Raw genomic sequence first — 14,628 nt, forward strand, 5'->3', positions numbered from 1 at the left:
ATTAGGGACAGACACAAAATACCAGCAATGCTCACATCCTATGAAGGAATGTAGATTAATAAAAAACGAGTTGGGGTCATTTAAGAGACTGCTGGACATGCATATGGTCACAGAAATTTGAGGGTGCATACATGAGGATCAGTGGTCGGCACAACATTGTGGGCTGAAGGGCCTGTTCTGTGCTGTACTGTTCTATGTTCTATGTTCTATGTTCTATGAGTTGGAGTGACCATGGTGACTGGTGGGTTATTACAAGTTTTTGTTGTATGTTTGATGTCATTCTGCTGTCAGTTTGACATCAGTCTTTAGAGACAGTGGTCACGTGGCAGCTCAGAACTTGAGCGTTCACAATAAAACACCACGCTGTAACATCATAAGATATAGGACCCAAGTAGGCCAGTCTGCTCTGCTCTTCAGTCTAGCATTAGACATTTTGTTCTGAGAAAGTTTGTCTGTGTGTCTGTCCTGGTGAAAGCTTAGACAACTTGCGTCTTTTTGTTGCAATTTATATGAACACAAACTAGATGGAATTGCACACTGGGCATACAGGCAAGAAGAGACTCATACAATCTCTATATGGAATAGGGCTCAGCTGTTTTATTCTATGTTCCTGCGTTTGTTACTCCCTGAACCCTACACACACCCCATCATTTGCACTTCTCTGTGCAATCTTGCCTGCTTGGACAGAGCAGGATGCAAATGTGCGTTTGCACTTTCCTGTCAATTTTTCATTATTGTCAAGGAAGTCAGTTTGGTTTTCTGGGATTATCCAAGTGAAGGAGACCACTGTGGGGGAAGAGAGGAGAGACAGGGATTGCGATAGAGAGCTATCACACAGAGTTGTAATATCTTCACATTGGCTGCAAGTCACAGTGCAGCCACTCCACCCCGTCTGGTCCTCTTCACCAGAGAAGGTGATAGTGTAATGTCATTGGACTAGTAATCCAGACAGACCCCTGGGCTAATGTTCTGGGGAAATGAGTTCAACTCCCAACGCAGCAGCTGGTGGAAGTTCAATCCACTTGATTGATCTGGAATTTAAAGCTATTCTTGGTAATGGTGACTGGTAACCATTGCAATCTGATTCACTAATGTTCCTCAGGGAACCTCATCTAGCCTCCATGTGGCATCCATCTAGCAATGTGGTTGACTCTTAACTGCCTAATGGGCAATTAGGGATAGGCAATGAATACTGGCCTAGCCAGCAACACCATTATCCTGTGAAGGAATTTAAAAAGTTCAGATTCCAGAACTCTTGCTGAGTAAGCGGTAAAGATGAGCACTGCAGAGAGATTGCAAAATTTCAATGGCTGTAGATCTGGGGCTTCTTACATTATGGAAATAATTAGCCTTCAAAAAATACATCACTTGTTAAAAACTAAAATGGCCTGAGTTCTGCACCAACTGAGGTCATTCTGCGATGTTGATTGTACGGAAGCTGGAATATAAAAACTGAATGGCCTTTCCTCATGATGTACTTATATACTTAACGGTAAGCTCCTGGGGAGTGTTGCTGAACAAAGAGATCTTGGGGTACAGGTTCATAGTTCCTTGAAAGTGGAGTCGCAGGTAGACAAGATGGTGAGGAAGGTGTTTGGTATTTATTGGTCAATGCATTGAGTATAGGAGTTGGGAGGTCATGTTGAGGCTGTACAGGACATTGGCATGGCCACTTTTGGAACACTGCGTGCAGTTCTTGTCTCCTAGCTGTAAGAAAGATATTGAAAAACTTGAAAGGGTTTTGAGAGATTTACAAGGATGTTGCCAGGGTTGGAGGGTTTGAGCTATGGGGAGAGGCCGAACAGGTCGGGGCTGTTTTCCCTGGAGTGTCAGAGGTTGAGGGGTGACCTTTACAAAGGTTTATAAAATCATGAGAGGCACAGATAGGGTGAATGGCCAAGGTCTTTTCCCCAGAATGGGGGAGTTCAAAACTAGAGGGCATAGGTTTAAGGTGAGAGGGGAAAGATTTAAAAGGGACCCAAGGTGCAACTTTTTCACACAGAAGGTGGTGCGTGTATGGAATGAACTGTCAGGGGAAATGGTGGTAGCTGGTATGATTACAACATTTAAAAGTCATCTGGATGGCTATATGATTAGGAAGGGTTTAGAGGGATATGGGCCAAATGCTGGCAAATGGGACAAGGTTTATTTGGGATATCAGGTCAGCATGGACGAGTTAGACCAAAGGGTCTGTTTCCGTGCTGTACAGCTCTATGACTGTATAGTGTATCACTGTGTGGAGCCACTGTTCCACTCTCAGGAATTTGTGTGTCGTTGCAGGACTGCACTTCAATCTTTTTTAGCTTCATGGGTGACTGGTGTTTGCAAGAGCCTCAACTATGGCCTTTTCTCCCAAGATTCTCATTGGATACTTTATTGCCATTAGAATTGGAATGAAACATTAAGTATCGTTACTTTGATACCCCTCATGAATGGCTGTTGAGTTCAGTGTCTGCAGATTGCCAATGAGGACACATTAACAGGCATTAGAAATTCTCGTCCTTCGTACTCCCACCCAGAAACCCTCCAAAAAACTGCTCACACTACCATTTATGGCCCTATCTACCTACCTAGATCTGGAATTCTCTCCCTAGATGTCCTTGTCTCTCCTCTCTCACTCTCTCAACACACTCCTCAGAAATCTATTTCCTTCCTGTGTAATATCTCTGTGTCTCAATGTGCCAGATAATGCTTGTGTGACAGACCCTAGATTTTGCCACTAGAGTAATGACACAATATGGATGCAAGTAGATGTTCTTGCAATTGGTGAGCAGTCACTGATAATGTTAGGCCTGAGACATTGACTCTAGTCTGTGAGGTCAAGGGAGAGACCACATTTGCTTCTGATACCAACCAATCCATTCAGCTGTTGAGAGGATATGTTTACATACAGATCAATCCAGTGGGTGTAAAGTTTAGGAGACCAAAAGATATAGAAGCAGAATTAGCCTGTTCGAGTTTAGAGTCTGCTTCAATCATGCTGATGTGTTTGTCAACCCGAATCGCCTGCCTTTTCACCGTAACCTTCAATCCCCTTACTAAGCAAGAACTTGAGTATCTCTGTCTTAAATACGCTCACTGACTTGGCCTCCACAGCCTTTTGCGGTAATGAGTTCTGCAAATTCACCACGCCCTCGCTGAAGAAATCCCTCCTCATCTCAGTTCTGAAGGGCTGTCACATCACTCTGAGGGTGTGCCGTCATGTCCTAGTCTCTCTCACTAGTGGAAACATCTTCTCCAGATCTGCTCTATCCAGGCCCCTCAGTATTCTGTAAATTTCAAGCAAATCCTTCCTCATCCTTCTAAACTCCATTGTGTAGAGACCCAGAGTTCTCAACCATTCCTTATCTGAGAAGCCCTTCATCTCACAGATCATTCTCATGAACCTCCTCTGGACCCGCTGCAATGGCAACGCATCCTTCTTTAGACATGGGGCCTAAAACTGCTCTCAATATTCCAAATGTGGTCTGACAAGAGCCTTGTATAGCCCCATGCTGCTGGCGTCTTCCACCATGAAGCCTGACACAAAGTATTAATTCAGTTCCTCCACCATTTCTTTGTTCCACATTACTACTTCTCTGGCCTAGTTTTTCCAGTGATCCAATGTCTACTCTTGCCTCTCTCTGAACCTTTTTATACATTCGGGATACTATGGAGACACTGGGGACTTTCTCCTTGGAGAAGAGAAGGCTTGATGGAAGTGATAAAAATTGAGGGGGCTCTGGACAGAGTAGACTGAGAGAGATGGTTCCCACTGTTGGAAGAATCAGAGGGCATAGATTTATATTAATTGGCAAAAGAACTAAAGCTGATACAAGGAAAATCTTTTTAATACAGCATGTAGTTAGAATCTGAAAGCATCTGCCTGAGTGTATGGTGGAGGCAGGCAGATCTAATTCAGGCTGTCAGGAGAGAATTAGAAGAGCACCGGAGGGCGCTATGGGAGAGGGTAGGAGAGTTGAGAGCTACTATGAACGCAACGTACCAAATATCCTTCCGTCCCAGTAACCACTCCGTGGCACAGTAAAACAAGAGGTCAGCAACCAGTTTGCTTTCAGGAGGCGGATTGATGCAGAGGTAGGAATAGGAGTGGGTTCAGAGAATTTTGCCCGTCATTCAGTACAATCATAGCTGATCTTGGTCTCTGGTGACACTTTCCTGCTGACACCTTTTATCATATAATTCCCGAGAGACAAAAGACTTGCATATTCTAACCCTTAAATATGTTCGATGATGGAGAATCCATAATTCTCTGGGGCAACAAGTGAACTGATTTTTCTTTGTCTTATTATAATTGTTCAGACCCTCTATTCCTGCTGAGAAAAATTATTTCATTGAGCATGGCATCTTTTTACTGAACTCTCTTTGCTGGTTTTATGGTGACTTGCCACGTTTTCAATGGAAAAAACCCCACATCCTGTGACTGAATAAAACAAAATTGGTATGTGCCGTAAACCCCTCATAACTAAAATGCATTGAATGTTTTTAAAAAATGCTTAAAACTTTAGGCCATGTTAATTTAAAGCTCACCAAGTGAATATTTACCTTTTGATCCAGGCTAAGTATTTACTCTGCTGTTGATAAACTGTAGCCAATCAAACCAAATTAAAAGACCTTTAAAAGAGCTCTGTAATTTAAGATGAATTATAATTTAGTTTTGGACAGAGATAAACACAATCCAGGCTTCCTGGTGCCGAGTGGTCACAAAATCCCCAAAGTGTGTTAATGAGCAGTGCAGGCTCCTTCTTCACACACAGCTGGGACTCATCCTGTTTATAGATTCACTGCTGATGTTGGTTAATCAGAACAGGAGAAGCCCATTCAGGCCTTCAAGCCTGATAGCTTTCAATTAAGTCAGGGTTAATCTGTATCCTAATCCCATTTGTCCTTAGCATCCTTAGTCTCATAGAAATCTGACTGTCTCAGTCCTGAACACTTTAATTGGCCAGCCTTTAGCAAGGGGAGAGGTTTCACATATGGATTTCCGTACAGGGCAGCGTTTCTAAATGCACCTAATCTGATGTAATTTAACTTTTATTATGTTTTGATGCAAGAGCCAGAAGTTAAAATGATTTCATTTTTGAAGAAGTTAATAAAAGTGCAAGAACAAATTGCAACAGTGTAATTCAATTCTGCACAAAATGATTGCAATTTATATATTCTGCTCCAAACTGAGGGGAAAGTAAAACTCCAGTTGGTGACGTGTGTCACAGCGTTCATTCACCCAGGTCTGACTGAAATAGTTCACAAGTTTTCATTTGAAGAGGATTGATGGAATGTGATTGAGAAATTCTGCTTTAACCTTTTGGTGTCATCCCTCTACTCCACTTTGTGCTGGCTACCTGCTGTTCATTCACTTGAGAGGAGAGGCTGGCTTTGAGTAGAAGTATTCAGTAACACCTGTGTTCCCTTTCATTCATTACCAGTGATCCCCAATTTACAAAGGCCCGACTTACAAATGCTTGTACTTGTGAACGTAGAAGGGTGTGGGTTTGTGTCCTGCTGGCTTGAGCGCACAAATCTGAGTTGTCTCTTGCAGCGCAGGGCTGGAGGGTGTGCTGCACTGTCGGTCTTAAACCGAGGCTCCACCGCTCCTCTCAGGCGAGAGTAAAAGTTCTGAAGACCAGTGAGAGAGGTACCTTTCCTGGCTGCCATTTGTCCCTCCATTCTAAACAGATATCCTTGTCATTCAGAATTGCTGTTTGTGGGAGCTTGCGGTGCACAATTTGCTGCTGAGCTTTCTACCTGGTAACAGCGAACAATGACTGTGCCTTGTTGAGAGGGTGGGTGGGAGAATGCTGCTGCCCTTGAAAGGCGCTATGTTAACGGAGGCTTTTGTTCTGTGGTGTGTTCGCTCTACGGTTCCTGCATGTGGTTAATGCTGATTTGTCTCTTCCAGCTCTGTGGCTGTGGACTCCTGGGAGTGGGAATATGGCTGTCAGCAACACAAGGCAGCTTTGCCACCTTAGCACCCAGTCTGCCTTCGCTCTCAGCTGCCAACCTGCTTATTGCCATTGGGACCATTGTGATGGTGGTCGGATTTCTGGGTTGTCTCGGTGCCATCAAGGAAAGCAAGTGCCTCCTTTTAAGTGTGAGTGACTATTAATTCTCAGCGAGCGTGACTGAGGCCGTGTTTCAAGCAGTTGGTAAGATATACATTACATAAGAGAACCATGGCTGACCGACTGACTGGCTGTGAGCTTGATGTCTCACACCGTAACACACCAGACCTTTCGGGGCAATGGACTCACCAACACAAGTAAAACAATCTCTTCCTTTGGTGAATAAAGTTTATTTGCAAAAACCTGAGGTCAGGCTTGGCTTCAATTAAAGATGGAATGAGCAGCTTTTGTGCGTGTGTGAGAGTTCAAACAAAGATGCAGTTTCCCTATAAGACTGCAAGAACAAAAATTAAGCAGGGGTAGACCATTGAAGCCGGATTCAGCATTCAATAAGATTATGGCTGCTGTTGGACTTCATCAGATTTGGACTTCAACTTCGCTATTGAAATGTATTTAGTAATGTCAAAAACCTGTCCTTAAATTTATTCAATAGTGAAGAGTCAATAAAACTCTGTAGCATCGAAGTCAGAAGATTCTCAATCATTCGAAGGAAGAATTTCCTGCTGATTCCAGTCCTAAATCATCAACCACCTTTCCTAAAACTATGTCTCCCTATTTTGGATTCACCATCCATGGAGAATAGATTTCTCAATGGCCTATTTATTAAGCCCCTTCAGAATCTTCCCTGTTTCAATGAGATCATCTCTCATTCATTCAAACTCCAAAGAATATCAATGCAATTTACTCAGCCTCCAATTATACAACAGCCCCTCACTCCAGGGGGCTAATGTAATGACTCTCTGCTGTCACCAATTCCAATGCAAGTATATTCTTCCTTAAATATAGAGATCAAAACTGCTCACTCTACATTGAGTGCAAGTATATAGTTCCTTGAAAGTGGATTTGCAGGTAGACAGGATGGTGCAGAAGGCATTTGGCATCCATGCTTTCACTGGTCAGAGCATTGAGTCCAGCAGTTGGGATGTCATGTTACATCCATACAAGACATTGGTAAGGCCATGTTTGGGGTACTGTGTACAAATCTGGTCACACTACTAGAGGAAGATGTTCTTAAACTGTAAACAGTGCAAAAAAGATTTACAAGGATATTATTGGGACTGGAGCATTTGAATTAGGCTAGGACTTTGCTCCATGGAGAGTAGGAGGCTGAGGGGTGACCTCATAGAGGTCCTTAAAATCATAAGGGGCATAGATAAACTGAATAGCCAAGGTCTTTTCCCCAGGGTAGGGGGTCCAAAAGTAAAGGGCGTGGGTTTAAGGAGAGAGAGAAAAGATTTAAAAGTGACCCGAGGGGCAACTTTTTCACACAGAGGATGGGGCGTGTATGGAATGAGCTGCCAGAGGAAATGTAAAGGGAAGTACACTTACAACATTTAAAAGAATAGAAATGTGAGTAGAAAGGTTTAGAGGGATATGGGGTAAATGTAGGCAAGTTAGATGATCTCAGTTTAGGAAACCTGGTCAGCATGGATGAGTTATGTCAAAGAGTCTGTTTCTGTGCTGATGCCAGATCTGGTCTCACCGAAGCCCTGTACACTTGTAGCTGTACTTGTTTTCTTCTTGTACAACAGTCCCTTTGCAGTGAAGGTCAACATGCCACTTGACTTCAGAACTGCTTGCTGATTTTGTATTCTTTACACAAGTACAGCCAAACCTCTCTGAAAGTCAATATTAGTCAGTATAATCCCTTCCATAAACAACATTCCTCTTTTTCTCATCTTGCCACCAAAATGAATGACCTCACACTTCCTCCACATTATGCTCTATCTGGCAATTTGTCAGACCCTCACTAATCTGTCTGCACTCCTTTGCAACCTCTGCATTTCCCTCACAATTTGCATATCCATCTTATTTTAATTCTAGATACACTACCCTGCCTCTTCGCCAGAGTCAGTGACAGATTGTAAATAGCTGAGGCCAAGAGTCAAAGTACATTTTTCTTTCTTAAGATCTTCCTGGTGACTGCCTTTTGATTTTTGGAAGCTTCTTTTTGGTTTTCAGCAGCTGCTTTCTCATTCTTAGAGTCAAAAAGCTGTACAGCATGGAAACAGACCCTTCAGTCCTACTCATCCATGCTGACCAGATGTTCTAAAATAATCTAGCCCCATTTGCCAGCATTTGGTCCGTATCCCTCTAAACCATCCAGATGCCTTTTAAATGTTGTAATTGTACCAGCCTCCACCACCTACTCTGGCATCTCATTTCCATACACACACCACCCTCTATGTGAAAATGTTGCCCCTTGGGTCACTTTTACATCTTTCCCCTCTCACCTTAAACCTACACTCACTAGTTTTGGACTCCCCTACCCTAGGGGAAAAAACCTTGGCTATTTACCCTATCCATGCCCCCTCATGATTTTATAAACCTCTGAGGGTCTCAGCCTCCGGTACTCCAGGGAAAATAGCCCCTGCGATGCTAAAGTTACAGAGCAACACCATGTTGTGTATTTGTGCTGAATTTTTGGGGTTCCCTCCTTTAGATGGATAAGATGTTACAAATACCAATCAATACTTGGTCTGCAGTTGTGCTTCCCAGGTGTAGCCCTACACCCACTACCCCAGGCTGACACATGGGTATCACAGTGTGCAGTTTCTTTCACGTTGTCAGCCGGTTTCCAAACAGAAGGTGTCTTAACCAGTGTTCACTGATTGCTTCCGCGATAATTAAATCTTCTCTGCCAAATTGGAAAGAGTCCACATCCCACTAGCCTCTCACATGATTGCAGATTATATAATTATCTCAAAGAGTCTCAGCTCCTTCTGTGTATAACCTCATGTGAGGAACTGAAAACTGGACACAACAGCAGCCTAGTGGTATTATCGCTGGACTGTTAATCCAGAGATCCAGGAGACCCTGCTTCAAGTCCTGCCATGGGAGATGGTAGCATTTGGATTCAGTAAAATATCTGCAATTAAGAGTCTAATGATGGCCATGAATCCATTGTTGATTGTTGGGGAAACACCCATCTGGTTTACATGTGACTCCAGACCCATTGTAATGTGGTTGACTCTTAACTGCCCCTTGGGGAAGGAGGGATGGGCAATAAGTGCTGGTCCTGCCAGTGATTGAATTTTTAAAAAAATCTAGTCACTAATGCCCTTTAGGGAAGAAATCTGCCATCCTTACCTAGTCTGGCCTACTGACTCCAGACCCACAGCAATGTGGTTGACTCTTAACTGCCGTCTGGGCAACAAATGCTGCCTGGCCAGCGACGCCCTCATCCTGTTAATGAATAAAGAAAAAAAAATGTTATTTACGTTATCTCTGAGCTTGTGTGCTCAATATCCCCGTTTAAATACTTACTGCCTATTTGCTAGTTTTCTTTATTGAAAACCCATGCATTGCCCTTAAAGCTGCTGGCAATGCTTCCCATAACTGAATCATGATCCCAATATGTTAACACGCCCCTCACTGTAACCTGTCAGTCCTGAGGCACTAGGCACAGTAAAACTATCCATTTCCGAGAGTGACAAATGGCCTTCTGTCCTTCTTCAATCTTCTCCCCTTTGTGCAGTGGGCACACACTTGTTGCTCCTCACTGACTGCCCCTGGAGGAGGTGGTGCTGACCTGCTGTGGTCCTTGTGCTGTAGGTAGACCCATGGCCATATTAGGGAGACCGTTCCAGGAGTTTGACCCAGCAGCACTGGAGGAATGGTGATAGATTTTCCAAATAGGGATGGTGAGTGGCTTGGAGGGGATCTTGGAGATGATGGTCGTTGGCATTTTGCAGTTCTGCTCTTGCCAGGGAGACGTTAGCAGTGTGAGTTTCCATCGTCCATCTGCCCAGATATCATTGACAGGAACATAAATATGTCATCAGTTTCATTTGTGGGATCTTCCTGCAAGCAGACCTTGACCATTGAATGACAAACTGCACCTCCTAGAGATGTCTTTGGTGTGACGTACTCTCAGTAGGATGCTACATGAATGGAACCGCTGTTGTTAACTTGAAACAAAAACAGAAGTTGCTGAAAAGGCTCAGCAGGTCTGGCAGCATCCATGAAATCAGAGTTAATGTTTCAGGTCCAGTGACCCTTCCCAGGAGGACATTTGCAAGGGTCACCAGATCTGAGACGTTAACTCTGATTTTTCTTCACAGATGCTGCCAGACCTGCTGAGCTCTCCCTGCAAATTCTGTTTTGTTTCTGATTTACAGCATCTGCAGCTTTTTTTTGGTTTTTATGCTGTTGTTAACCTGTCTGAACATCAGGAAGGTGATTTGTGTTTCCTGCCATGTTTGACTTATGGAATTCGAAACTCCCACCTGCTTTAATAATGCACCCTCTCCTTTCTGTTTCAGTTTTTCATTGTCCTGCTGATCATTTTCTTTATGGAGTTGATCCTTGTCATCCTGTTCTTTGTGTATAGAACAGAGGTAAGTGTTTGGCCTCACTTTCATTTTGCAACAAAACATTGGAAACTTTAATCAGCGAGCCAGAATGTCAACTCACATTAGGGAACAGCTCAGAGGAGCTGCTCTGGAAAATTTCATAAGTTCTTGACCAGAGATGATAAACTCTCAAATAACTGAGTGAAGGTGTTGATTATTTTACTGCCTTACCAGCTCTGCTAAGACAGGCTCCAGGGAGGAGAAAGGACAGATACCGCACAATATCCAGTTGGTAAACCTGTTGGAGAGTGATTTAGTGGTTAGCACCCCAGCCTCGCAGTGCCAGGGACCTGGGTTCAATTCCACCCTCGGGTGACTGCCTATGTGTGGAGTTTGCACAATCTCCCCGTGTCTGCATGGGTTTCCTCCTGGTGCTCCAGTTTCCCCCCCACAGTCCCAAGATGCGCAGATTAGGTGGATTGGCCATGGGAAATTTCACATAGTGTCCTGGGATGTGCAGGCTACGTGGGTCAGCATAGGAGATGCAGGGTTACAGGGATAGCAACAGCGATGGGTCTCAGTGGGATGCTGTTTGGATGGGTAGTGTGGACTTGATGGGCTGAATGGGTTGCTTCTCCACAATAGGGATTCTATTAGTTTAGGATCCAAGGCAATGTTGTTGAATCTTGGGTTATGTAATATTGAGTGCCAGAGACACTTATTCCATGAACAAACATAAATAAAATGTTACTCCAGCATCAGTAGAGACAGGCATAGAGTAGGGAGAACCTTACAATGAGTTAGACACGGCACTTGAGTGCACAGTAACCTGTAAATATGCAAGTGTATATAGTGTTACAGTACTGAAGAATATAAATAATTAAACATTGCTAAGACGGGACAAGAAGTCAAAACTTTTCGTTGTGCGCTCATCAAAACTAGGAGGCAAATAATAGATTTAAGAAAAGGACTTTATTTTACACAGCGTGAGAAGAGGGCGCTGACTGGTTGGACAACCCATGGAGATGCCACAGAACAGTTAATTGCCAATCTTAATTCTTAGACCAGATAGGTAGATTCTGATTGGCCAGAGTGTTGTCATGATAATACAACAGATTCTTGATCAGTAGGGACATCAAGGATTAGGGCCAGAGGGCAGGAAAGTGGCTGTGAGGATTGTCAGAAGGGGCTTGAGGGGCTGAACGGCCTACACTTGTTTGTGTAGCTTTATTAGCTGTTTCCGTGATTCTGTTTCAATGTGAAGGGCCCTGTATCTGCTTTCTTATCCTGTATCCATTCCTTTTCTGTAATGCCTGTGCATTAATATAGGTAGCACCGTACACAAGCAAATGCATCACAATGGGAGTGGGGCTAGTGATCTTAGATTCAATTTCAGTCTAATTCTGAGCACAGTCCAGATCATCTCACAAATGATTTCCAGTAGCAGAATCATATCTAATGGTGGGTGTATTTTCCTGATTCCATGACCCCTTATCCTGCGTATTAATGTTTTGTGTGGCACCTAATTAAATACATTTTGAAAATCCATGTATATTTATTGGTTTCCCTTTTATGCACCTGACTAATTGTACCCTCAGAAGAATGTAATGAATTTTCTGAACTCTATTTCCCTTTTTGTAATCCTCGTTGATTCTGTCGATCATGTTGTGATTTTCGAAGTGCACTGTTAGGACTTCCTTGCGTTTGGATTTCCCAACAAATAACCTCAGGCTAACGAGCTTGAAGTTCCCTGTTTGCACTCTCTCTCTGTCTCCTGATTAACGTTGTTCCACTGGGTAACTTCCAGTTTGCTGGGACTATTTGAGAACACCAGGCCGCCCCTGAGAGTGACTGGGATCCAGGTCTTAGTCAGGAACTGGACAGTGACACCCTCTTCGAAGTTCAAGTGGTTTGAATTTCCTATATCCGTGCTGCTCAAATCCCCTCCCATCTATTCCTGGATAATGAGCCTTCAGCAGATTCCCACTCCGTCATCCACACTAAATGCCAAGGACTCAGAGGAATGGTTATTTTAAAGAAGTCACTTGAGGGAAAGCTTATTTAGAGGGGACACCTTGTCACTGCTAATCAATAATTGATCATGAAGGAAACCTGACCTACACTTTCAACTGTCTAAAGACTCTCGGGACAGAGAGAGTTGTTAGCAGCTCAGCTGCGGGGAACGGACAGTTCAGTTACCATTTGATGCTGGTCCCACACTTGTTTCTTCAGGCGGAGCAGCAAGAATCAATAGCTTTGTATTCATCTCACTGCACCTTACCCTCATTGTAACACTCTCCCTTCTCATTGCACCACCCTCCCCTCATTTACACTACCCCTCTCCTCCCTCTTTACACACCTTCCCTTCAGTACAGAGTACTCCTCTCATTATAAGCCTGGCTCCTTCACAGGTCCCTCCTCCCATTCCAGCATGCTTCCTATCTTCCGCGCCCCACCCCCCGAGCACCTTTACAGTAACCTCCTACATTGCAGCATCTTCCAGTCACTACTGCAGCCTTCCCTTGTCACAGCACTCTCTCCCCACTACAGCGTCCATCCTTAATTACAATACCTTCCCTTTATGATGGCACCCATCCCTCCAGCAGTGTCCCTTTCTTCATTAGAACGTTTGATCACTCGTCCACCTCTGCAGTCTCCCTTCAATCTTCCTGTCCTTCTTTGTCCAACAAAATAATCATTCTGGGTGCTATGAATCACCTAAATAGTATAATCTATTGGATAATTTATCTATGTATCATAAATGTACCTTATCCTTGTCAATACGGTGGCTCAGTGGTTAGCACTGCTGCCTCATAGCATTAGGGACCCTCATTCAATTCCACACTCAGGCAACTGTCTGTATGGAGTTTACACATTATCCCAGTGTCTGCATGGGTTTCCTCCAGGTGATCCGGTTTCCTCCCACACTCCAAAGATGTGCACATTTGGATTGGCTGTGCTAAATTGCCCCACAGTGTCCAGGGATGTGCAAGCTAGGTGGGTTAGACATGTGAGTTGCAGGGTTACAGCAATAGGTTAAGGGGCTGGGTCTGGGTGGGATGCACTTTGGAAGGTCGGTGTAGACTCAATGGGCCGGATTGCCTCCTTCCACACAGTATTGATTCCATGATTGTGCTGAGCTGAGAGATCTGGATTCAACTCTCACCTACTCCAGAGGTATGTCGTAGTGTTTCTGAACAGATTGATTAAAAATGCCATGTGGAGCCATCAGAAATTGTGTTGTCAATAAAAGCCAACATTAACTAGACTCGTGGTAGGAATTCATGAGGAAAGCAGTTTTAAAAAAATAGTACCTTCTCCCTTCTGAGTGTAGGGCTTCTTTAAAGCGGGGTAGAGATAACGAATAGACAATGTTCTAGATTCTAACGCACTCTGAGTGTAGAGGAGCACTAGTGTAACACCAGGGTGGCCTAACATAGCAAAAAAATGCACCCAATTCTTATTTTATTTCAGATTCTGTATTTAAGGAGAATTACATTCAGTTATGTATTCATGGACGGCCCCTAATTGACCTTGCACTGAGTGGCCTGACATGAAGCGGGGTTGAACTGTGGGACTGGGCAAGGATGGTAGATTTTCTTCCCTGAATGAGATGGGATTTTGCAACAATGGATGATAGGTATCCATAGCAACTGATACTCACTTTCAATTCCTTATTAATCAATTTGAATTTGAATCCCACCAACAACCACGGTGGGATTTGAACCCTGTGTCACTAGGATATCAGTCTGGACCTCTGGATTACTGGCCTGGTGACATCATCATTTCCTCACTTAAGCAAACATTGACAAACTAATGTGATTTCTTTGCAGGACAAACTTAAACAGTGAGTAGTGTATGGAGAATCGACTCTGAACTAAAATGGTTTTTGATATACTGGGATAAAGTCCTTTTTGCTATATCAACGTATGCAAGTACCCAGTGAAAATTGTCACGTTCACAGTACAGAGAGTAGTAACGAATTGTCACATGCTGATTTGCTACGTTTGATTGGGCCCCAGTGCGAAATTACATTCAGTTTTCCGAAGGGGGTCTGGTTGCAAGGTTTTCCAGATTTCTCTCAAAACAGTTCAGGGTTGCTGAAGAGCAGTTCCTGGGTCTCAGTCGGTTGGAGTTGAAGGCTGATTCAAGCAGAAAAGAACTGTTAAGCTACATTGTGATGAAAAAAGTGAATGAACTACATTGAGTCG

At 43.7% G+C, this 14,628-nt stretch overlaps 1 protein-coding gene across 4 annotated transcripts in view; it reads left to right on the top strand.

The window, feature by feature from the left end:
- tspan9a (tetraspanin 9a) overlaps positions 1-14,628 on the top strand; it is a 192,141-nt gene that overhangs the window by 164,748 nt on the left and 12,765 nt on the right. For all 4 annotated transcript variants that reach the window (XM_048548674.2, XM_048548676.2, XM_048548675.2 and 1 more), the window contains 2 exons: positions 5,900-6,091; positions 10,388-10,462. In XM_048548674.2, coding sequence (XP_048404631.1) covers positions 5,900-6,091; positions 10,388-10,462 — 267 coding nt within the window. The remainder of the gene's footprint in view (positions 1-5,899; positions 6,092-10,387; positions 10,463-14,628) is intronic.

This window comes from Stegostoma tigrinum, chromosome 18 (genome assembly GCF_030684315.1).
Source record: "Stegostoma tigrinum isolate sSteTig4 chromosome 18, sSteTig4.hap1, whole genome shotgun sequence".
Lineage (NCBI taxonomy): Eukaryota > Metazoa > Chordata > Chondrichthyes > Orectolobiformes > Stegostomatidae > Stegostoma > Stegostoma tigrinum.